Source organism: Candoia aspera, chromosome 3, assembly GCF_035149785.1.
Source record: "Candoia aspera isolate rCanAsp1 chromosome 3, rCanAsp1.hap2, whole genome shotgun sequence".
Taxonomy (NCBI): Eukaryota; Metazoa; Chordata; class Lepidosauria; order Squamata; family Boidae; genus Candoia; species Candoia aspera.
Window position 1 is genome coordinate 87100794 of NC_086155.1, and position 24721 is coordinate 87125514.

The 24721-nt window shown below is 41.9% G+C and overlaps 1 protein-coding gene across 1 annotated transcript in view; it reads left to right on the top strand.

Annotated features, from left to right (window-relative positions):
• The first annotated feature begins 351 nt into the window (after nt 1-351).
• Nucleotides 352-24721, top strand: part of CNN3 (calponin 3) — a 33443-nt gene continuing 9073 nt past the window's right edge. The window contains exon 1 of the mRNA XM_063298287.1: nt 352-513. Within this exon, the coding sequence (XP_063154357.1) occupies nt 457-513 (57 nt within the window). The 5' untranslated portion in view covers nt 352-456. The remainder of the gene's footprint in view (nt 514-24721) is intronic.

Consider the following 24721-nt stretch of genomic DNA (forward strand, 5'->3'; position numbering starts at 1 on the left):
TGAACGGGCTGCGACGATTAAACCAGCATTATAGGGGGTTTATATGGAGCTCACGCACGCGAAACGGCTAGGAACTGGCCGGGTCCTAGACTGCCTTTCTGAGGTCTCCAGAAGTGCCCTGGATAGGCTCAGCGAGCGGAGAGAGAGTTCGTCCAGACCTGTCGCTTGCCCGCGGGGGCTCCACTCGCGGCCGGGAGAGGAATGGCTCTTCTCTTGGAGAAGGGGCGACGAGGCTGCTCTCTGGGCCGGGGCGGGACTAGAAGTTTCGGAGGCCGTCTGAGCCGCAGCGGGCGCCCTGTCAGCCAGCTTGGCCCTCGTCCCTCCCTCTCCGAGCCCGGCCCGCCCTCGCGCGCTCGCTCCCCACTGGCAGCGCGGAGCATCCAGTCGAGTGCAGGCAGAGCTTCAGCGCGTTCCAACCTCGGGCACGGACACCGACCCGGCGCCGCTCCCGCCGCCATGACCCACTTTAACAAGGGCCCCTCTTACGGACTTTCCGCCGAGGTGAAGAATAAGGTAAGGCGCCGCCGGGGAAGGGCAGCGGCGGAGCCTGCCCGCCAGCTCCGCGGCTTGCTTTCTCTCCCGCTTTGTTTGCGCCTCTGAGGGGAAGGCGCGGGGTGGAGGCACACGCGGGAAGAGTTGCTGCTGCTTTTAGAGGGAGGGAAGGGGGTCGCGGTGGGGCTTCCCTGCGCTCAGTTCCTCGGGTTGGGGGAATGGAGTCCGGCCACTGCACCCACCCCTTCTTTTCCCACATAGTTTCAGGTTTTCGAAATCCCATTCCTGTTTCCAGCGTCTTTGGTTTTCCCCGCCTCTTCCATTACTCCCCCTCTCCATTGTTTAGTTTAAATGGGGTGGGATGTGCGCGAAAGAAAGGGTGGTTTAAGAGGAAAGTGGAAGGTATTTCTCACGTCTCTAACCTTGCGCTTAAAGAAATCTGCTTCTGTCTGGGGGAGGGGTAACGTCCCGGCCTTTTCCCGCAGGGTGTAATCGCGGTGAGAAATACTCACCTCTTGCTCAGTTTATGGGGAAAAATTCACGCTCACACACACAGGCGCTGGGATACACGGCCCGGGGTCACAGGCAATGCGGGAAAAGCCCTGGCTTTTCCGAGTCTTCCATTCCTCCGTTTCCTCATTTCAGGACAAAAAATGGGCTCCCTTGCCATCTTTTCCCCTTCCTTCACATACAGAGACCCTGCCTGTCTCTCTCTCTCTCTCTCTCTCGTTTACTAAACATTCTTCTTACGGGGTTTATTCATAAGCTACGTCCAGGCGCACTTTTCTTGTAATAGATCCAAGACATCAAATAGCGGGGGAAGGGGTGTCCCCCCCATCCCTCGAAATGGAATACGTAGCTCGCTTCGCGCGTCGTCGTCCTTTCAATTAGAAATACATTTGCCCCGCGATTCTCCCTGTGTTCCCTGGGTGGCCAGCCCTTCTTTACTCTTCGCATCCCCCGCCTTCTCTTCCGTCCCTCCCCACCACCCGCTTTCTTTTTCGGTCTTCGCGGGCGGGGGGCAGAGAGGGGTGACTGCGTCCCGTCGGTCTTCCTCGGTGAGGTTGCTGTTGGCTTCAGCAGCGTTCCTCCATTGCGGGTCGCTTTCCCGGGTCGCTTTTCCTCGTCCTTCTGCTTTGGCTGGAGAACTGCTCGGCCCTTGCCGGGTCTACCTCAGTGGGAGGCATGATGTTTCCCTTTAACTTTTCTTGGCCTCTATGGTTCCTTCCTCTTGGAGTGGAAAAGTACTTTCCCAGAAGGAGAAGGCGGAGAAAAGGGGCTTTCTCCCTCGTTCCCTCCTTTCTTTCCAACTACTGCAGATGCCGAGGTTAATATCAGCCAGCCGTTCCGTCTGGCGAACCACTGAGGGACAAACTCCGTCTGCCGAGAAGACAAGGGGACAAAGACAGCAAAATGCTGCTGGCCGGTGGCTTTTGCTCAGGAGTTTTGCTCTCTTGAGACTGTGACTTGACAAACGGGGGTGGGCAAGCCCCCTCCCCCTGTTTGTAGGACTGGCTCTCCTGCTGCTGCCTGTGGGACCCACCCAAGCTCGGGAGATGGCGGGAGCGGGAGGTGCTCCCAGCCTACGTGGCTCCAATCTAAAGCTAGCGGACGCCAGGCAAGGACGGTGCGTTGAGGGAAAGATGGATGCGCGCTGCCTTCTATCCCCCTTCTTCTCTGTATTTCTGTGCTGCAGCACGCTTTCACTTGAAGAAAACAGGCTTCCTGACGGCCAGGAAAACGATAAAGCAACAAAACAGAAAGGGCAAGCTCCCAAAGCCCACAGTAGTGATTTTAGAAGCACCAAAACAGTTGTCTGTGTTTTTGAGGGCAAGCTGGTTTCTAAAACAGAGGTTACTTGAACCATTGTGGTCCAAGGATTGCTGGATTAAAATGCCAACCAGAATATAGTAGGGAGGTTGTTGTAAACTGGTACAGGAGACCTTGCAAAAAGCAGCAGGACACTGAATATCCTGCCCCCCCCTTTTTTTTCCAGCAACCTAGCACTGTAACTCATACAATCCTTCCATCATATCCTGCTAGTTCAGGTTTTTTTTTTAAACCAACCCTTGCACTTTTATTTGATATGTTGCTTCATTTATATTCATTTCCTGTCCTATGCAGTCAAATTTTTCCAGATACAGTGATGTACTGATAGGGAAATTGGAGCCAGTTCTCAGGCTTTTAAAAGAATCCCTTCTGTCCTAAATAGAACATATAGGAAAAGGTAATGAAACTTGGCAGATAGACCAGCTCCATCATGTTAATTTGCTGAACCTATTTGCTCTGCAAAACAGATGAGAAGTGTCACCTCTGTCTCCCTCCCCTTCCAACACTTCCAGCTCAAAACCCCAGCAGATTCCAATCACATTACATCATAGGGTACTGGGGAGAGACCAGCCAATCCATGTGGGTGTTGTGCACAGAATGTTCATTGTCTCCATACTGCTGCTCTGAAGTCCAAAGTGGTGGGGAGAAATGGGGGAAGATACACAAAGGAAGCTGCTGCGGCTTGGGCTCAAGTTTCCCTTAAGTCCCCTGGGAAATGAAGTATTCCGAGACATTCCCACTCTTACTCTGAAAAGAAGTGCAGTGGTGGTACCTAATTCCTACATTGTAACATACTCAAGTCATACCAGCAAGGTGACCCTGATACATGGAACAATATGAATTTAACAAAAGTTTAATCTTTTAATATTACAAAATGCAAGTCTTTGGGGATAGAACAGAAAACTCAAAAATGCTTACTTTATAGTTCTCCAAAACTGCTTGGTCCATCTTCTTTAATGTAGGGTCACCCAGTTCTGTGCATGTTTACTTGTAAGTAAACCCCAGTGATTTCAATGGGGTTTGCTCCAGAGTAAGTATGGATAGTTATGTTTCCTAACTGAACTTCCCCGTGTAGTTCATGGGGAAGTTCAGTTAGGTAAATTGTTACCTTTCTGTGATCTGTCATTTTTGTTCTTGTCATTTTGCTTTCTGAGTTACCTGTTGGAACAAACATCACTTCTGCTACTGATAACTTTTAAGATGGTAATTATTTCTCTAATTTCTCTAATTTGCAACTAACATTGCAAATAAAACCAGTTTGTTTCAAATAGTTGTTCACAAATATAACCTATTTTAAATAATTAGTAATATTGTCTAATAAACTTGTAATTGGGGAGTAATTTAGAAATTCAAAACAGGTACTAAAAGAAATATAAAAAGTAAATAGGTCAAAATAGACCAATCAATACGGTCTTTCTCTCCCGTAGACAGATGGACAAATAGCAGAGCTAGGACAATTGCTCAGAGGAAAGTAGTTCAAGGGGATGGGCAAGGTGACATCATAGCTAGAAAGGCTTCTTTCCTATGCTGCAGATACTTATACTCAATTTCTTGCCTATTTTCTTCCATAGGATGTTTTGTAAGGTTAATTTGGTGTGGCGATACATCACTGTATTTAAGTATCACTTTTAATAATGCACGTTCATGTTCAATAATTACAAAGCATTGGAATAAGAAAGCACAATATGTGATAATAGTTTTTCTTGTCTCTGCTTGAAAGTAAAAAACAACTTTTAATCAGCACACCTCAGTGTTGTTACTGCTAAATAAACCATGACTGAAGTCTTCCCATCTGAAAAATGGTTCCCTGTGTGACATAAAGGGTTGCAATCTTAGAAGTTTAACTTACACAACTGGCTGTGCCGTTCTGGCAATGTTTGTTGCACTAGGCAACTTTGTTAGATACTTTGTACAAAGAAGCTATTTCCATCATTACTGGTTTTGAATGAGATGCTTGATAGACAGGGTAAGAACTGTATATTCATGCAGGAACAACACTTCATATTGTCTTTTGCATTTAAACTATGGCCTTTCATACTTTAAGATCACTCCTGTTTAGTAGATCTCTTTGTTTCAGAGGGGATTATTCTGAGAGGAATTTTGAATCCCAATGCAAATGGATTTACTTGGAAATAGATTCATTAAATGTCAATAGAAGTTAGAACTAGGTGTGTTAAAAACTACAATCTTAGTGGAATTTATCCTTTTAACTTGTTAATACCTATGCATATTGGCCTTATTCGAGTATTATCCTTCTATAGCTAGCTTCTAGTAACATTTTTGCAATATCTTTTAAGTAGCTGTGCATTTTGATCTTGCTGATTTTGATAACTCTTACAGATGGAGAACTGCAATCCCATAAATGTAGTAAGGTTGACGTCAAAGTGAGGGAAGGATACTACGTGTGTTACAATTTATTCCCCATGTATCCCTCTTTTTTTGCTTCAAATACTGTTGTTCTTAACTATTTTGAATTCTAAGAGATGTAAGTCTGATGAAGTTTACATTTCATGAGCTGTAATTCAGCCGGGATATTTTTCTGATATCAAGAAGTATGTTTCTGCTCCAACAGCAGACAAAACAATAAAATAAAGGAGAAGTGGAAAAGGAGTTGTTTAGGTTCTTGCCTTAGTTGCTTGGATATATTGAACGTTATAATAGTTCTGGATAAGAATACACTGGTGATTTTTTTCTTCTGAGCAGTACAGGCCATAAAGTTAGATTTGTAATAATACCTGAGAAATGTCTTACGCTTCATAGTCTTAAAAGGTACTACTAGACTCTTTATGATTTTGAGGAAATACAAGAAAATGAGAAGTCAGAATGCATTTGCTACTCCATTCCTAAAATAGAGAGAGACTCATGCCATTTAAAAATAAACAAAAGGATTTCCTATGCAATACATATCACAAAATCATAGAAAACAGGAAGGGACCATCAAGATATTGGAGAGTAAGAACCATATCCTCTCAAACTCAAACTTTTAAATTGTTTTATAGTTTTATTGTTGTAAGCCGCCCAGAGTCACTCGCTGAGATGGGTGGCCATAGAAAATAAATAAATAAATCTCTTTTTAACAGAAAATGATGTCTAACTACAGTATATACAACTCCTGCCTTTATCCATTTGTGAAGGATTCTTAAACAGTGTCAATGTATATGCCAAAGTAATAGTATGCATAACCCAAAGTCTGAAAAATCTATACCTTAAGCCCGTGCAGACTGTGGTGTGCAGAAGGCATTAATTTCAGTAACATTAAGCAGAACCCTTCTGTTAAACAGTTACATGAACAACTAATAACTGTTACGTTACCTAACGTGGTAGAATAGCTTAGCTAGGGCTGGTTAACAGTGGTCTACTGCAGCTCTAGAAACACTTCTGTCAGATTTCCTGGTGAATAAGCATCAGGGTTATCATTCAAAACCTGTCTCTTAAGTCCTCTTTTTTAAAGTACTCAAACTTACTTCTAGTCCTTTGGGATGGAAAAGGGGAGCAATAATTTTATTCTACTCTGGTGGTTCTCCTTAGCATTGCTGTACAGCATTGTTGGTTTTTGCTTTTACCTGATTGATATATATATATATAGAGAGAGAGAGAGCGCGCGCACTAGATGCTGTGTAGAACAGAAAAATCTCACAATCCCTTTCCAAACATCTCATAATTTAAATAACTTAGAAATCTAAAGTTTGAGAAGTTGTTACAAGGATATACATTTGAAGTATGGTTGTGATACTGTAATGTTAGGCCATATTGTCATAAAAGACAAAGTGAGTCCAAAAAAGAGACTGTTTCATGCCATGTAGGTTGGATTTTTTTTTTAGACTGAACTATATTTTAAGCTTTTTAACTGTGATGAGTACTTGAAATTTTTCAGGACCTTCTCCAATAAAATCAGCCTGTCCAAGCTATTTTTCCCTGGAAGAATTGCCAGTGGTTCTCTACATTGGTGAGGTGAGGGGGGCTGAATCCCAGTTATGCTTCTTTTCAGTGCTAACCCCTGTTCTATGGAGCAGCCTTCCTCCAGCAATTAGATGAGTCCCTTCTTTGACTGTCGTAGGATGACGCCATCTCTGTGTTTTTTCTTGATGAAGCTCTACTCTATTTATTTTGATTCTAACTCTAATTGAATGTAATTACGTTGCTGTTTCCTGTGGGTGTTTTCATTATTGTGATGTGTATATATGTTGTTGTTGTTAACTTTCAGGAGTTCAAGTAAATTGCAGCAGATTACAAGACTGATAAATAAAAATAATTTTCTGATATAACATGAAATGTTGAATATTTAAATATGTGCAGGTCAATAAAATACCCAGTACATATTTTTAAATAATTGTACAAATAGGAAACATCCAGAAGGCATTTAAAAAGGAAGGTAGAAAATATTAATTTGCCATCATAGTAGACCATTTTATAGGCATCTTATATTGCCAACTATGTGGTATTTCCTTAAAAACCACAAATGGTTTTTTTGAGGAAGCAATGATATAATGTTGTCTAATTAAGGAGCTGAGGTTTTTTTTTTCAAAATAACTCTTTCTAAATAATAGGGATGTTAGTGGAAGTATTTAATCATTTCCTAGCAACTTATGAGGTTACTCATCTTTTACAAGAGAATCTACATTCTTCAGGTGAATCCATATATTTAAATACTCTGATGATTGGTGTAATAATCATTAGATTGGATACTTCTGTAGTTTCTTTCTCTTATTTTTGTATGTCACAGTTGAAGCCACCTGCTTGACCATAATAAGGCCAAACATCAAAAGTGATTGTAGAACTAAAAGGGATTTAAAGTCTGATGGGCCATTTCATCTATACTGTAATGTACAGTGAATGGAGAACACATTGTACATCAATGGATTGAGAAGTTGGTACTAGGAAATATCCTGCAACATTTGCTTGATTGGGTAGTACAGGGTTATGTCTTTTATACTATTTAATAGGGCTACAAAAAGACCATCCTTGGGAGAAGAGCAATGACAAATCTTGATAAAATAGTTAAGAGCAGAGACATCACACTGACAACAAAGGCCCGCATAGTTAAAGCAATGGTGTTCCCTGTAGTAACATATGGCTGCGAGAGCTGGACCATAAGGAAGGCTGAGCGAAGGAAGATTGATGCTTTTGAACTGTGGTGTTGGAGGAAAATTCTGAGAGTGCCTTGGACTGCAAGATCATCAAACCAGTCCATCCTCCAGGAAATAAAGCCAGACTGCTCACTTGAGGGAATGATATTAAAGGCAAAACTGAAATACTTTGGCCACATAATGAGAAGACAGGACACCCTGGAGAAGATGCTGATGCTAGGGAGAGTGGAAGGCAAAAGGAAGAGGGGCCGACCAAGGGCGAGATGGATGGATGATATTCTAGAGGTGACGGACTCGTCCCTGGGGGAGCTGGGGGTGTTGATGACCGACAGGAATCTCTGGCGTGGGCTGGTCCATGAAGTCACGAAGAGTCGGAAGCGACTAAACGAATAAACAACAACAACAAAAAGACCACGTAGCTTGCTTTGTGGCTGGATGATTGACTCCAGAAGAAGCTCAGGCTAGACTACAGGTAGTCCTTACATAACAACCACAATTGGGACTGGAATTTTGGTGGCTAATCAGTCATTAAGCAAATCTGACCTGATTTTATGACCCTTTTTGCGGCAGTTGTTAAGCGATTCACCACGGGCATTAAGCAAACCATGTGGTTGTTAAGCAAATCATGCAGTTCCCCATTGATTTTGCTAGCCAGAAGCTGGCTGGGAAAGTCAGAAATGGCAATCGTGTGACTATGGGATCCTGCGATGGTCATAAATGCAGACTGGTTGCCAAGTTCCCAAATTGTGATCACGTGACCATGGGGACACTGTGACGGTCATAAGTCGGTTTTTTTCAGCACCGTTATCACTAAATGAATGGTTGTTAAGCGAGGACTACCTGTACATCAGTTTAGGGAGTAACCTGTTCTAAATTGTTTCCAGTTCGGGAACTTGATCCAGAAAATTGAACTCTACCAGTATAGCTTTTAAAAAAGCTTGTCAAACTAAAAAAAAAAAATCCCTTCAGGAATTGTGTATTTCTTTCTTTGTTCTTTAACTGAGAAAATAGTCAGGCCCTGGCACTGATCAGCCACATACATACATACATTTGCCAAGCAGCCAGCTATTCAGAATTTTTGTAAAATTATTTCAATACAGAGATGCTGATGTGGAGTTTTCTTTTTACAAATTTATTTATTTATTTATTTTTCAAATGTTGCCACCACCAATCTCCCCCCAGAAGACGGACTTCTCTACATGATTCTGCGACCTAACTAGCTCCAGGTCTCTACTGGTTAGTCGTTTTCAGAGGGATGGAGGAAAAATGATATCATTCCAGATCCCCCACCTGGATGTTGTTCTGACTGAGGAGACAATAGCTTCACAGTCTCCAAACCAGACCATGACCCTTCTTTTCCACATGGAGAACAAAAGGAACAAATGGAACAAATCTACACATCTGGAGTAGTAGTTTAATAATTATTTATTTTCCTCCAGCCAATTGGTTGCCTTTTTACAACTGCCTTTCTCTGCCTGATACTAAGACTGGAAGTAGCACCCAATGTGTGCAGAGTACTGGCCACATCAGAACATGTCTAGAGACTGGGGAGACTCATGAGACTCAGGTCACCACTCAGTCATTAAATTCACGGAATGGCTTTGGGCCAGTCACTGCCTGGGCCTGACCTAGCAGAGAGAGTTTTGAGAGGATAAAATTAGAATGGGAGTATTATGCACATTGTTTTTAATTCCTAAGGAAAGGCAGAATATAAATGCAACAAATAAGTCAGCTCATTAGAGAGTCCAGATTATACCCTCCTTGGACCTGCCTCAAGAACTTTAAGTGCAGAAAATGTTCTCTGGCTAGAGCTCCTCTCAACAGTATTTATTAAATTACTGTCCTAGAAAAATTACAGATTTCTAAGCTGCACTACATTTTGAACACACTCGTGTGTTAAGGGAACAAATAACTATGCCCAGTAGTTTCAAATATGTATTTACAGGCCAGTGGTGAAAACCTGTTATAGCTTTAGTCTTCATATCCATATATATTTACCCCTGGAATGTTGACCTTTGCTCAGAGCAGAGTTCTCAAGGTATCCTAGTTTCTTCCTGCCCAAGACAGGGAATAACAAAGGAGAATAGAATATGGACTTCCAAGACCCCAATTGGATCCTGAAACAAGTTTCACAATTGATGCCCTGAAAAGAAGTTGGTTCAGGAAGAGAGGGTCATGAAGAAGGACAAGTGATGGACTTGATATAAGAAAGGAATCTCTTTACATACTTGAGTCTGAAGGAGGAAGAATGCAGAAGCAATGGTATGAGGGGTGAGCATAAGAGGACATGGTAATTATTCTTAGTAAATGTCTTTTCCCATGGAGTCTTAAGTACCTGACTGTTCAGAAGTCCAATGTGAGCAGTATAATCTGGATCAGCAATCATGGTGTATACTTCACTATTGAGGGAAAGGAGGAAGGAATTGGTCCTAGCTTGATTTTACTTGTTTATCTTAGGACTACAGAAAGTGGCTATTAAATGCAATACCTCTTCCCTCAAGAGGTATTTTCCTATAATCCTAAAGACTATGAAACAAAGATAACAAGGCAGAGTAGCATGTTCCAATTATCCAGTTGGAGCAACAAATGATTTGGGGATAACGGGCTCTGTGCTTTTGTTCCTGCCTGTATGTCTGTCTAACAGGTCTGATGTCTAGTGGGTGGGGGAGAAAGGTTCAAATTTTTCTAGGTTTTCAAAACTCGGTTGAAAACCCTATAATAAGAAGTGAAGCTTATGTTAACAGCATCCAAATCTAGTAAATCTCAACTCGGTTCTCTTCCTTTCTGTTTCCTATAGAGTAGCTGCTGTTTACACTATCTTCTCTTCATCTAGTGCAGGAAAATAGTGACAATTAGCTGTTCCATGACTATTTTTTCTTACTGTATATTGAGAATGCTGTCAGACTTTAGACTAAAAGAGAGTAGTTCATTCCAAAGCCAGCAGGCACTTGACTTTGCTTTGGCTAGGAGGCACTAACAGAGGACATGCTTGTTTTATGATAAAACCCAAGACAGCTACACAGATTCCCAGTGTATTTTTGTTCCTGACATAAAGCAGAGAGATGGACATTTAAAGCTCTAAACATCTGAGCTCAGGTTATATGGATTCCCTTGTCCCCTCTTTTTACTCTATTAGTAATTACTGAATTACTTAAAATTTTGTTGGATTTTAAATGAAGTTTCGCTTCAGTGAAAAAATGGAAAGTAAATGTTTTAATAATATTACCATGAATGCATATGCATAACACATCCTAGAAGAAAGAAACTGTCAATAATAAGAGTTACACAAATAAAAGAAATGCATTCTACCACCATGAATGGCAACCCATCAGTGGCTCAGTAAACTTATTGGTTTCACTTCTACTTGATGACAGTCATTGGCACATGATTAATGTGGCTACCATGTTGCAGCTGACTGAGTGGATTACAAATTATGTATACCAGAGATATTATGTAAGTATATGCCTATTTTACACAACAGTAATTGTAGTTATCAAGAGAGCTGTGTGGTTGCCTATTTGCCATAGTGTTCTTGAGTGCATTTGTGGTACATCTGCATGTTAAAGTAATCACATTTCACTTTATATAGATCCTCTCTTTAATAGTTTTTCTGAGTTGAAGAGAAACACAGAATCTCCTTGATATATTTGTTTCTGAATTGAAGGAGGATTATCCCTCTTGAACTGGGTTATTTTGAATAAGAGTCCTATGCATATTTATGCTATCCATTTAGTCTGGATTCCTGAAAGCTGGCAATGAGTATGTACACAGTATTGCCAGTTTTCATACTTTCAGTGTAGCTTCAATATAGAAATTTCAGAACAGTCTCAAAATTAATAGAATGTGCAAAATGGTATAAAGGGTGTATCTCAAACAAAATGCTACTTCCAAAGTCATGATCTTGCTTGACTAGAGGAGCTGAAATACACCGTACTGTTACAGATAGACTAGAAATTATTTGGTGTTAGAACAATAATTTAATAAAGTCCGTTCTGCCTTGTCCCAAGTAGCTTGTTTCTATTCCTTATATCACAACATCACATTCAAAGCACTATTTCTGCATCTATCTCGTGGCCATTATGTGAGACAAAACATCAAGAGCCAATGTTTAAGGTATTGGACCAGGATTCAGGAGACACAGGTTTAGATCTCCCTGTCAGGCATGGACAACAAAACATATGAAGAATTGTAAGAATTCAACTGCTTGTCCATGCTTTCATGATATCTTGACTAGTTTTAATAAATATATCCCACTAGATTAGTGTTTCTCAACCTTGGCAGCTTGAAAATGTGTGGACCTCAAGTTCCAGAATTCCCTGGCTGGGGAATTCTGTGAGTTGAAGTCCACACATCTTCAAGGTGCCAAGGTTGAGGAACACTGCACTACATGTTGATTCTTGTGAATAGTTATTACGGTTTTGTGTGATCTACCCAAAGTTTGTGTTTCTTATTTACCATTTTCTTTTTCCTTCAATATGATTTGATTTATTCTGGGTACTGATGGCATTGCTAAATCTTATGTGAAACCTTCATTAACTTTTCTCTTGTTGTCATTCAAGTTGTGATTAAGAGATAAGCTTGAGATATACTTCTAATTCTGACTTTTGCAGAGAAGCCTCAACTACAATAGATCAACCTCAATTTCAGTTTAATACTTCAAGTTGTTAGTGTTGGAATTTTCTAAATAAATGCATGCTGCTTTTACTTTCTAAAAAGGTCTTTTAAAAGTTTATTACAGGGTTTGGGGTTTTAACGGTCTGACTATTGGTGGAGTACTTTTTATTATGTCAAACTTGAGCCTGAAAAAAATGTTACCCCCTTTAAGAGTCACATTAAATAGAAGCTGCTTTAGTGATTTGATTCATTAAAGAAGTACAGTCTTTTTCGCAGGATTATTTGAAAGCTTGAAAGAGACATACTATAATGAATAGCAGAGAAATGCTGTGTTCATGAAAGTCCAAAGAAATTCTTCCAAATCATTGTCAAAGTGTGCACAGCCTTATTGTCTGCAACACTTTAATATTACTAATAATGCTTTCAGGTTTGCTTTTGTTGTCTGATATTGCTACATATTGATGTGTTTGGAAAAAGAATCACTATTACTGTCTAGTATATAACTATTAAGTGTCAAATCTTTTTAAAAACTTAAATGCCACACTTGACCTGTCTGAACATATAGGCCAGTGATGCTGAGGGAATATTGGTTTTGTTATTTTAGTGTAGACTGATGAAAAAGTTATGAAGTGCTATAGTCTCTAATAGGTGTTGATCTGTTTGTGGCCAAGGACATTGCTTGATATTTGGGGAGAAGCTGATGGCCTCAGTGTGGGTAGAGTCATATCACACAAAAAGTAGAGCTTGTTTCTTTTCAGGGATTTTGGTTGGTTGGTTTGGTTTTTTCCCCCCTCTCTCTCAGTATGCTTTTTGGGGGTTTATACTGCATCTGTTTCTAATTCCAAAATGATAAGAAATTGTTTCATTGGTTTTCAGCATTCATGATTAGGGAAAGGGACACAAGGGCTTCCCTGTTGGGACCTTAGAAATATGGTTTTATTAATTACTTCCTTGCCTATATTTTTCTTTATTGCTTGTGCATCATAGGTATGCCAGCATTATAAAAACAAGTTCTGCACAACATGTTCTGCCATATTTTAGGTATAGCACTATGTAGCTTCAGTTGAAGGGCAGTGATAATTCACTAGCTAGAACATCTGTAAAAGGATAGGAAGCACTGAGAAAACCTTGGAGTTTGGAGCCAAATGATCCAAAAGCTGGATTATTAAATTTTGTACAAGATAATTGATGGGAGAACATGGATCACAGGGAAAGTTTCTAATTTTTTTTTAAACCTACAAGTTACTCTTTTTAGTAGCATTTGCTTTGATGTTGAAAAGTGAAATTCAGAAACAAGTTGCATGAAATCTGGTATCTCTTGTGTTTGTGAGGAAGGTTTAGAATAAAATACTGATAGTGATTAAACAAAAAATGGTTAAAGTGAAAAGCTATTCTGAAGGATGGGGAAGATGAGAGGTAATTTTGACCAAAACCAAGTAAAAGGTTAAATGGTCTGATCTAATTGTTTTAGTTCAGTTGAATGTTTAGAGATTTTACATTTTGTTAATATATTGGTTAAATTGATTGGTCAGGAAGACTGTTGTCAGTGTTTTTCCTCAATCATACCTTAATTTTCAAAAACAACATTATTTGTTGTTAGTCGTTGAGGATAATATTTGGATGCATTTTATTGTTCTAGATCCTGTTTGGCAAAATCAGGTTTTAAAGTTTTCAAATGATCTGATCTTGGACATACCTATATGTAATTGTCAAGTAGTAAATGCTGATTCTCACAGATATAATCCAAAAGTAGTCTTAGTTCTTAATTTTGATTAAACGTTAGCTTTATAAGAAATTGTTATCTTTGCATCTTAATGTAAGGATTGCCTACCCTAATAGACTCAGACTCACAAGCAGGAACTGAATGATATCTGGTTTATTAAAGAATAGTATGCAAATACAGAGAAAGCTGAGAATGAGTAAAAGCGCACCAAATACAAACGAAAAACCCTCGGCTCAAACGTAATCCCTCCCCTCGCCCTGCCGTTGCAAACTCCCCCCCCCCCCCCAGGTGCTGGTAACCATTTCTGCTGATGTCCTGGGAAAGGAACCTTGAACACACGAGATAACCCAAACACATTCCAATCCAGTTGCTAACATACAACAATCCCAAGAGATGGAATCCTCCTCCCCTCCCAGACGAAACACGCATCAGCCAAATGACATGCGAAACGTTACAATGCAACGGTAACATTGGAACGGTGAACATGACATACTGCCCCCCAAAAAACACTAAGGAGCAGGTTTCAGAGGATGAGCCAGATGAAAGCGTCGAACTAAAACAGGAGATTGAACATCACGGGCAGACACCCACTCAGGGTGGGGAAAGTGTTTCCACCGAATGAGGTACTGCAGGGTGCCACGAAGTCTGCGAGAATCAAGGACCTCCTTCACCTCAAAATGTTGCTGTCTGTCAATCATGATCGGAGCAGGAGGTGGGGGTTGTGGATGCCAATGATTGGAGTGGTTGACAGGTTTGAGCAAGCTGCAATGAAAAACAGGATGTAAACGTTTCAGATTGTGTGGCAAATCCAGTCTAAACGTGACAGGGTTCACAACTCCCACAATGGGAAAAGGACCAAGAAACTTAGGAGCCAACTTCTTCGAGGGCTATGGGGACTTAATGAACTTGGTGGAAAGGTAGACCGTATCACCAACTTTAAAAGCAGGTTGAAGGGCTCGTCGCTTATCAGCGTGCAGTTTATAGGCAGATTGGGCATCAGGCAACGCTTGTTGAATCACTGGCCACGAATCTGCCAGTTGAGCAGCCCAATCAGCAGCAGAGCAGGGCTGCGCGGGAGGTTGAGGCAACTCAGGAATGGGGACAAAATTTTGTCCAAAAACAACATGGAAAGGGGTGTGTCCTGTGCTCTGATGGACGGCGTTGTTATAAGCCACCTCAGCAAAAGGCAGCAAATCGACCCAATTATCCTAGTTGACAAATGCCCTCAAAAATTGCTCCAGGGTCAAATTAAGAACCTCCGTAGATCTGTCAGTCTCCGGATGCGACGCAGTGGACAACGCCTGCTTGGTGCCCACCAGCTTCAAAAATGCCCTCCAAAATTGGGAAGTGAACTGTGTCCTGTGACCAAACGGGAGGGGCTACCGTGAATCCGGTAGATGTGGATTAGAAAAAGGCGGGCCAACTGCTGAGCAGACAGAATAGAAGCACATGGAATGAAATGGGCTTGCTTGGAAAAGTAGTCCTTTACCACCCAAATCACAGTCTTTCTCTGACTAGGAGGCAAATCCACAATGAAGTCCATCGAAACCTCCTCCCAAGGACGGGAGGGACTGGCCACCGGCTGCAGCAGCCCTTGTGGTTTACCCCCCTTCCGTTTCGACATGGCACAGACAGGACAAGAAGCAACATAACTTTTTACATCACGTCTTAATGTGGGCCACCAAAACTGACGCCGCACCAGATGCAAGGTTTTGACAAACCCAAAATGACCAGCCACTTTATCATCATGAGACCTATTCAAAATTTCCATTTGCAAACTTTCAGGGACATAGAGGCGGTTTAGCTTCCAAGCTAAGCCTTTGTCAAATGTAACAGTGTCGCTATTCGCTTGCAACCAAGTATCAGATTTCACCTCTAGGAGAAACTGTTGTTGCAATTGAGAGGGAACCAGTGTCCTCCCTCCAGCCGGTGAAACTGAAGCTGGAGGCAGCTGCGCACGAGTCTGACTGCGTGTGACAGCTTGCAAACCCAATTGGGGTTCTGTCCACACCGTACCCACAATGTCACCATACCCGAATCCTGGGGCAGGCAGGAAAGCGCATCAGCCAGGAAGTTCTTCCTGCCCGGAATGAATTTCAACTTAAAGTCAAAGCGACTAAAAAATTGAGCCCAGCAGATCTGCTTAGGACTGAGCTTACTGAGCACCTCTAAATTTTTATGGTCAGTCCAAACCTCAAAAGGATATTTAGCCCCCTCTAAGAGGTGGCGCCATGCCTCCAAAGCAGCCTTGACTGCAAAAGCTTCTTTTTCCCAAACATGCCACTGCCTCTCCGTCTCGGAAAATTTCTGGGAGAGGCACGCACACGGCTTCAGGCAGTTGTCAGCATCTGCTTGCAGCAAGAGCGCTCCAATTGAAAAATCGAAAGCATTCACTTGAACCACAAAGGGTTTAGCAGGATCAGGGTGTTGAAGAATGGGTTCAGCAGTGAACAGGCTTTTGAGTTTGTCGAAAGTCAACTGGCAGTCAGTTGTCCAATTGAGCAATGCCCCCGGGTTCTTTACCTTGCATGTGTCCCCTAACCCCTTTGTACGTAACAAGTCAGTTAAAGGCAACGCAATTTCTGTGAACCCCTGGATGAATTGGCGGTAATAGTTGGAAAACCCAAGGAAACTTTGGAGCTGCCTACGGGTCCGTGGGCACTCCCACCCTAAGATAGCTTGAATCTTCGCAGGATCCATCTCAATGCCCTTGTCAGAGATCCTGTACCCCAGGTAGTCAAGCTGAGTCTAATGAAATTCACACTTAGAAAGCTTAGCATAGAGCTCAGCCTTTCTCAGTTTGCTAAGCACCTGTTTCACCAAGCGCTCATGTTCCTCTTCTGTTCCAGTATAAATCAAAACATCATCCAAATAAACCAGTACAACCTTGAACAAATGTTCATGTAACACTTCATTGATCAATTGCATGAACACCCCTGGTGCCCCCGCTAACCCAAAAGGCAAAACTTTATACTGAAAAGAACCCAGTGGACAATTGAAAGCAGTCTTCCATTCATTCCCCTCCCGTATGCGGATGCGGAAATAGGCTTCCCGCAAATCCAGCTTAGAGAAGATTTTCCCCTTAGCCAGATGTGCTAACATGTCTTTTATTAACGGCAGAGGATATTTGTTTAATATCGAGACCGCATTTAATCCGCGGTAATCTGTACAAAATCTCAATGTCCCATCCTTCTTCGCTCGAAACAAGACGGGGGCGCCTACTGGCGAATTTGCTGGTTCAATAAAACCCCTGGCCAAGTTTTTGTCCGCAAACTCCCTCAACGCCGCTAGTTCCTTCTGAGTCATGGCATAAATTTTCAGTTTGGGCAGTTGAGTGTCGGGGACCAACTCTATCGCACAGTCAGTTTTTCGATGGGGTGGGAGTTGGTCTGCTTCTTTCTCACCAAACACATCCGCAAAGCCTTGGTATTGCTCCGGCAAGCCCTCCAGTGGTGGGACAGCGAAATGCGGGGTTGCTGCCGCCGCCCTCCCCACTGCAGCCTCCGGAGCATCGTCCTCCCCAGGGGCTTGATAGAAACCATCCCCAAAAGTCAAAGTCCTGTGCACCCAATTTATATAGGGGTTTTGTTGGACCAACCAAGGAATCCCCAGAATGACTAAGGGATGCCCCACAGGCGCCACCACAAACGGCAGCCCCTCACGGTGGCTGCCCATTTGCAATGCCACCATGCCCGTGAAATGGGTGACTAGTTTCCCCCCCGCCGTAGAACCATCCAGCTGGGTGAAAATCATGGGACGTTGCAGTGGAAATCTGGGTAACTCCAAAGCAGCCACCACATCAGGGTGCATCAAGCAACGCGAACAACCCGAATTGATCAATGCCCAAACCTCAACGGTTCTTGTGCGGGAGCCTAACTTCACTTTCACGTTCAGTGTGGGATAGTTGGCACTCACTGAAACATGTTCGCGCCCGTCCTCCATCACCTGCCCACAGGCGCTCCTTAGAGCAGGTGGCTGGCGTTTCCTGCCAGCTGGTGTAGATCGGGCTCCCCCTCGCACCCGAAGTAAGGAACCTCCTCCACTTCAGTTTCAGCCCTGGCTGCCTTCATTTTCCTGGGTAGAGAGGGAGATTTCCCCGTCGGCTTCCCTGAACGATCATCGGTCTTGCCCTTCGGGCACGCTGCCGCTCGGTGACCTTCCTTTCCACATCGGAGGCACTGCCCTTTCGCATAGCAGCGCTCCCTCTCCTCCTCCCAGGCACGTTGACCGGACTTTCCAGTGGGCGCAGCAGGGCGGGAACCCTTGCTGAGCCCGGAATATCTCATCACCTTCCTGTGAGAGAAGGTTTCATAGGCATGCTCAGACTTCCTTGCCAACTGTATCCATTCATACAGTGTATTTGGGTCATCCCTACTGAGCGACCACCTCAGGACCTCCGTGTTTAGACCGTCCTTAAAAAGTTCTATTAAGGTAGATTGGGACCAATCCTCAACCTTTCCAGCCAGAGCCTTAAATTCCAAAGCATAGTCCGCTACCGATCGTGGCCCCTGGCTAAGCTCCCTCAGCACCTGTTTTGCCCTTTCTTTAGCTAACGGGTCTTCAAAGTGTAGCTTCAATGCCCACAGGAATTCTTCGAACTCCTCCAGTTCAGGAGCATCCGATTGACATAACTGCACATACCAATCGGCAGCCTGCCCCTTGAGCTTAGTGGCAATGGCATTAATCTTGGCTCTTTCTGAACAGAAATATGGTTCCCATTCATCCATATAACTCCTTGCATTGGTAAGGAAGAACAATAGCTTAGTTGGATCTCCGTCAAATTTAACTGTAAAGTCCTTAACCCCCACTCCGGGCAGTCCCTTCACCACAGCTGGGCGGTCAGACTTTCTTTTAGCTCCCAGGGATCTCCGCTCTTGAGGAGGGGACCTTGAAATTCGCACCCTCGGCGCCCTTGCCTCTTCTCTGTGCTGGGTCCTACTCCTTTCCTCCGAAGAAGGTGTGGGCGAAGAAGGGGACGAATGCCTATTACTAGACTCCCCTCTCCTCCACTCCCGGGGACCCCAGTCCATTGATATTTTCTGAAGCATAAATTCTATTGACTCCAATTTGGCCTCCACCAGTCTTATACAGTCAGGGGTTTGGGAACCCTCCTTTCCCTCCTGCCTTACCATAGTTGGGGAACTCGGGTACCGCTGTTTCCAAGACGTTTTGGACGTCCCTGGTAGGGATCCCTGTGTTTCATCCCAGGTGATCAGCTCGCCTGGCGACTCGCCGGTTGGTTCAGAGGCTCTTTTACCTCCAACCTCCTCTTCTCCCAGGCTGGAGCTTGACACCTCCCGAATTTCTGAGAGCTCCCGAGTAGGGACCCTCTCTGTTCTTATCACCGTGGAGTCGGGTTCCCCCTCGCTTGATTCCTCGCTTTCCGTGATTTGGGGATTTGGTTTGCTCATCGCTAGCACTTCTCCCTCACAAAATAAATCTGGAAAGGGGCTAACGGTAAATTTTTTGAGATTCTCAGCTTTATGTAAGGATTGCCTACCCTAATAGACTCAGACTCACAAGCAGGAACTTAATGATATCTGATTTATTAAAGAATAGTGTGCAAATACAGAGAAAGCTGAGAATGAGCAAAACACGCCAAATACAAACTAAAAACCCTCGGCTCAAACGTAATCCCTCCCCTTGCCCTGCCGTTGCAAACTCCCCCCCCCCCCCCAGGTGCTGGTAACCATTTCTGCTGATGTCCTGGGAAAGGAACCTTGAACACACGAGATAACCCAAACACATTCCAATCCAGTTGCTAACATACAACAATCCCAGGAGATGGAATCCTCCTCCCCTCCCAGACGAAACACGCATCAGCCAAATGACATGCGAAACGTTACGATGCAACGGTAACATTGGAATGGTGAACATGACACTTAAAGGGAAAAGGAACTAAATTTGGCCTTGTAGCCCATATGTTTACCTTTTAATTATCTTAAATAGCAATTTTGTGTATATTTTTTAAGGTTGGTGTGGTTGATTGTGTTATAGTGATCCTTTTTGGGAGCCAAAATGGCAGATTTTGATTTTAGAGGGGTGGATTCTTCCCACACCCTCTTCAACCACTTGTGTTTTGCATCCTTCTCTTCCCTAAAGTTCAAATGCTATTTATTAATTTATTTTATTTATTTATTCCTCACATTTCTTCACCACTCATCTTACCAAAGTGACTCTATTGGCTGTTATCTCCTATTGGCAATGTGGGAGAACCTATGCTTGGAACTTTATTTTGACCACTTTGTTGCTATTAGGTGTATGTTCTCTATTTATTTTTAAAAATTATTTTGAAATGTGAGGTCAGAGATGAGACTTGAGATACTGAGATCTCACCTCAGATACTTCCCACATCTGATGGGCACACACACAGACTGCACACAGCATCTTGGCACTTTTACAAGATAAGATAATTGTTCACATTATGTTCCTTTTTCACACAAAAATTAACAGAATTGGTCATTGTGTTACCAGCTACATGGCAACTAGTTCATATGTTTTTGGAAGGATTATTTTGACCCAAGCTCTTCTGGTTGTTTTTCCAGTTGTCATTTGAGTAAAACTAACCCAAAATTGTATGAGGAAAAATAAAGATGTTTAAAGGGAAACATCTGAAATATCATAGTTAAGTTCTAATATAGAAGATGGTTTTTCTTCAATACTTCCAGGGTGTAGCTGACACTGTACTGAAAAGTGAGAAAATACTCCCAAAAGTTTAACTATGAAAGCATTAATCAATTAGTCTAGAGAGGATGCAGAGTCCAGCTAAGCCTGGGAAACTCAAACTTGAAGAAACTGGTAAAAAATAGGAACTTTTTCCCTCCCTCTCACGCAAACTTTTTAAAGAGGAAGGAGGCAGATAAATTTTTCCTTTGGTTTTTAATTATGTTTTATTGTGCTGCTGACTATGCCAGCACTGGAGATTTGCACTGCTTTATCTACTCCTTGTAGAGCCAGTATGGTGTAGTGGTTAAGGCAGTTTTTTTTCCCCAGAAGTGGTTTGCCATTGTCTCTTTCCTAGGGCTGAGAGAGAGAGTGGCTGGCCCAAGGTCACCCAGTTGGGTTTGTGCCCAAGGCAGGACTAGATCTCATGGTCTCCCAGTTTCTAGCCTGGTGCCTTAAACTATACCAGACTGGCTCTCATACTTGTTATACGAGAACATTTATTTTGCCAGGAAAATAGTTAACACACCTTGCAACTCTAACACTATATAAACAAAAGGTGGAATAAAACAGAAGAATCATCTCCTTTATTCATTCTGAAATAACGTACAGGGGGGAAAATGTGTTCCTGGATGAAAGCAGAAGTGGTAGCCTACTGGCAGACTCCCCAGATTGTGGGAGGTGGCAACACTCAGGATTGTGAGGGAATGGTTTAGGGACCCCTGTTTGAAGGAGTCAGAAGGGCCAGCCTACCATATCTCTGCACATGTTTGTGCACATGTGTGCTCCATTTCAGATACTACATATCCTTTGAGGTTTAATATATAGAAAAAAATACAAGATATAACTATTTCATAGGATTTATTTATTTATTCATTCATAAGCATCTAGGCAGAAATATAGCCATCATATAGACATCTTCTAGTGTCATCTAGTGGTTGCCCAGGTTTAGGGCAGCCAAAACCTGGGCAACCACTAGATGATGCTAGAAGAGATACAAGAAACTTCTAACTCTTTGCTGCTGTGTAATGGTTCTCTAGATTTTTGCAGACCGGATCTGGTGGGCTGAAGGAGTTAGCAGACAAATCTTTGTGGGATCAAATAATCTCTTTTATGTGCTAAAGCGCTAATTACCTATCATCGTACACTAATTGTAGCTGCGTGCAGCGCAGCATTTGATCTGCAAAATTAGTTGGTGTTTCTTGGTTTTTAGCCTGGCAGAATCACAATTTAGTTATAGCATGTGTTCGACCAGATTTTTAATAAAGTCTTTGTGTGCATCATTTGAAAAAAATAAAAATAAAAAATAAAGCTGGATACAGTACAAAGGTTTACAATGTCAAACAAAGCAGGAGTTGAGTGTGTAACTCTCATTGTGTTGTACTAATGTTCTATAATCCTTTACAGTTGGGCACTGTACAATATTCCCAGATCGTTAGAGGTGCTAAACTGGGGAAATGTGGCCTAGTTGATTTATAGAAAGTTAATGCACTTTGTATATTAATTACATGGAGATACATTTTTGTATATAAATACAGTAAGCTTTTGGGTTACTAGAACCTGATATAGCAAACTTTGGATACAACAGACAAATACTCCAATTGGATACCACCAGCATTTTATTATTAGTGAATTATAATGACAGCAAAGAATACATCGGTGATAGTAAAAATTTTAAAAAGCTACATACATTACAGGGATTAAAAGAATTTAAACCTAAGGAGGGGGGAAACTAAGAAAAAAAGAAAATAGTATTAAAATATAATCAATTCCATTCTTAAATTTAGACCATAAGGAAACATATTACTTCATCTTCTCATTTTTAGAATATAAAGACATTGCAAAAATTGATACTGTTATCATGCAAATAATGACAAGTGCCATAGGTGACAAACTGTATTATGCATACATAATATAGCAAATGATGTAATCAACACACATGATGTATTTTCTGTATTTAACAGACATTCAAGAGTAAAGGACACTTGCTTCACACATCCCTGAATGGTCTGGTAAACCAAAGGTTTACTGTATTTTCGGATAAGTGTTATACGAATTTTTTTTTATTAGCGACAATGAAGAATGTTTCAAATACAAAACATTCTGGCTTGAAAGTGGCCACTTTGGGTGTTCCAAGCATGAAACAGCTAGGAGTGGTGGTGCTCCAAGTGTTCTGAGCACTACAATTTTTTCAAACTGTTTCTAACCTCACCAGCACAAGAGTAGGACCAGTCTTGTCCCTGTTTTTGCCAATTTAGATTGGATGGTTGATACAGGCTTTGAAAGAAAAGTAGCAGTTAAACATATGGCCAGACTGAAGAAGACAGCTTACAGCTCCATGCCTACCTGTCTGCCTGACAGAAGGTATCTGTTAAAGCAACTGCACCCTTAATATGGGGAAGTTAGAATTCATGTGGATGGATGGATAGATGGATGGGTTGCAAGTGTTGAGCTGTGCTTTTGTTTTTCAGGCAGATAGTGCAAAGATGTTTGCATGCATACACTACCATACTTCACACTCAAGTGTTGCTAATGTTACTGAGGCTGTGTATGTGCAGACTTACTACAGTGTTGGTTAAGTTTTGGTGTGCATGGGACATCTCTGCATGCTTTTGCATTAACTGGATGTTGAGCTTCAGAGGATATTAAAAATACAATAATTCTATATTGACTTGGGTTGGTTTATTGAGATGCATGAATAGAAAAGAATATTAAAGTGATCAGCTTGTTCTGTAATCTGTTAGTTGAGCGACTCAGGTTTCTTTAAAGAAACTGAAAAGCTTGTCTATGCTTTCTGTTGAGAAGGTGGGGAAGGAAAGGTTGAGAGCAGTTTCTGATCCAAAGAGATGTTTTCAGTCAATGAAAGCAGAGCTATATTAATATTGTTTCCTATGGGAGTTATTTTGGTGTTTCAAAAATGTTTTTACATTAATCCAGCTGGCCAAATTTCATGAATTTTAGATATTAGATTGCATTTGCAATGGACTTCAACCATACCTACTCTTATGGCCCTAGGGTAAAAACAAGGGAGCTGTAGTTGGTCCCAAGTTCCCATTTCTTCAAATGGAACTTAAAACCTTCCCAGTTTTTGTGAGGTGGGCACAATCCTATGAAGAATGGTTAACAGAACTGGATCAGTTTAGCTTAAAGAAGAGAGGGGGCTAAGGGGAGACATGAGAGCGGTCTTCCAATACTTGAAGAGCTGTCACTGGAAAGAGGGTGTGGACTTGTTTTCTGTAGTGCCTGAGGGTAGGACCGGAACCAACAGGTGGAAGTTTTCCAGAGAGATCCAAACTCAAAATAAGGAGTAATTTCCCGATCACAAGAGCTATTAAATAGAATAGACTGCCTCCTGGAGTTGTGGGTGCTCCATCAGTGGAGGTTTTCAAACATTGGACAGCCATTTGTCTGGGATGGTCTGAGGATTCCTGTGCTGCGCAGGTGGCTGGATTAAAAGATTTCCAGGGTCTCTTTCCAACCCTCTGATTCTATGATTTTGGTTGGATGATCTTGAAATAAATGGAGACGAATTTGACTTGGTTAGTGCCACCAGTAAATTCAGGGCTATAGACTAGAAATACCATGAAAAGAGGCAGTACTGAATCACTATTATTGCCAAAAACACAAGATGGACGTGTCCATTTTGTCACTGAGTTTCAGCTTGATTTGAGAGTTTAATTTTTTTAGTGACAAGATTAATAAAATGTGCTGACTACAACAGGGCAGCTATAGTGTATCCTATCTGTGACATTGCCAATGGAGTGGAATCATGCCATCCTCCTAAAGATAATAGTACCATACTATATTTCTTATTTTCAGATTAAGCTTCTTGGTAACCTCATGATTACATCCATCCAGTATATCTGGGAATATACTGAAATTCCAGTATAAATTTATTTATTTTTTTAAAAGACAGTGTGCATGTATATGAAGTATCTGTGTATTGGTTATGACAAATAGTATATTTGGAAGAAAAGTTGAGTTAGGTGGGACAAGTATTGAGAACTTTTGCATGTATGTTGTCATGAATTACCCAGTGGCCTGGATAAAAAACAGCAAAGAAGTTTCCAAAGAAATAACGAGCATAATGAGAATGAATGCCTTGGATGTTATGTTGCAATTCCACAGACAGGAAAGCAGCATAATGCAAAAATTTTTTTTAAAATCCTATACCGAGGGCAACAATTGTTTTGTGAACATTGGAGCCTCTGAAGCTCCAATAGAAAAATTACTGAAGTTTCAAAACACATAGTTTGTCTGATACTTTATAGGAAGTACTATTTAAGTCCCCTAGAAACATATATAAAATTGA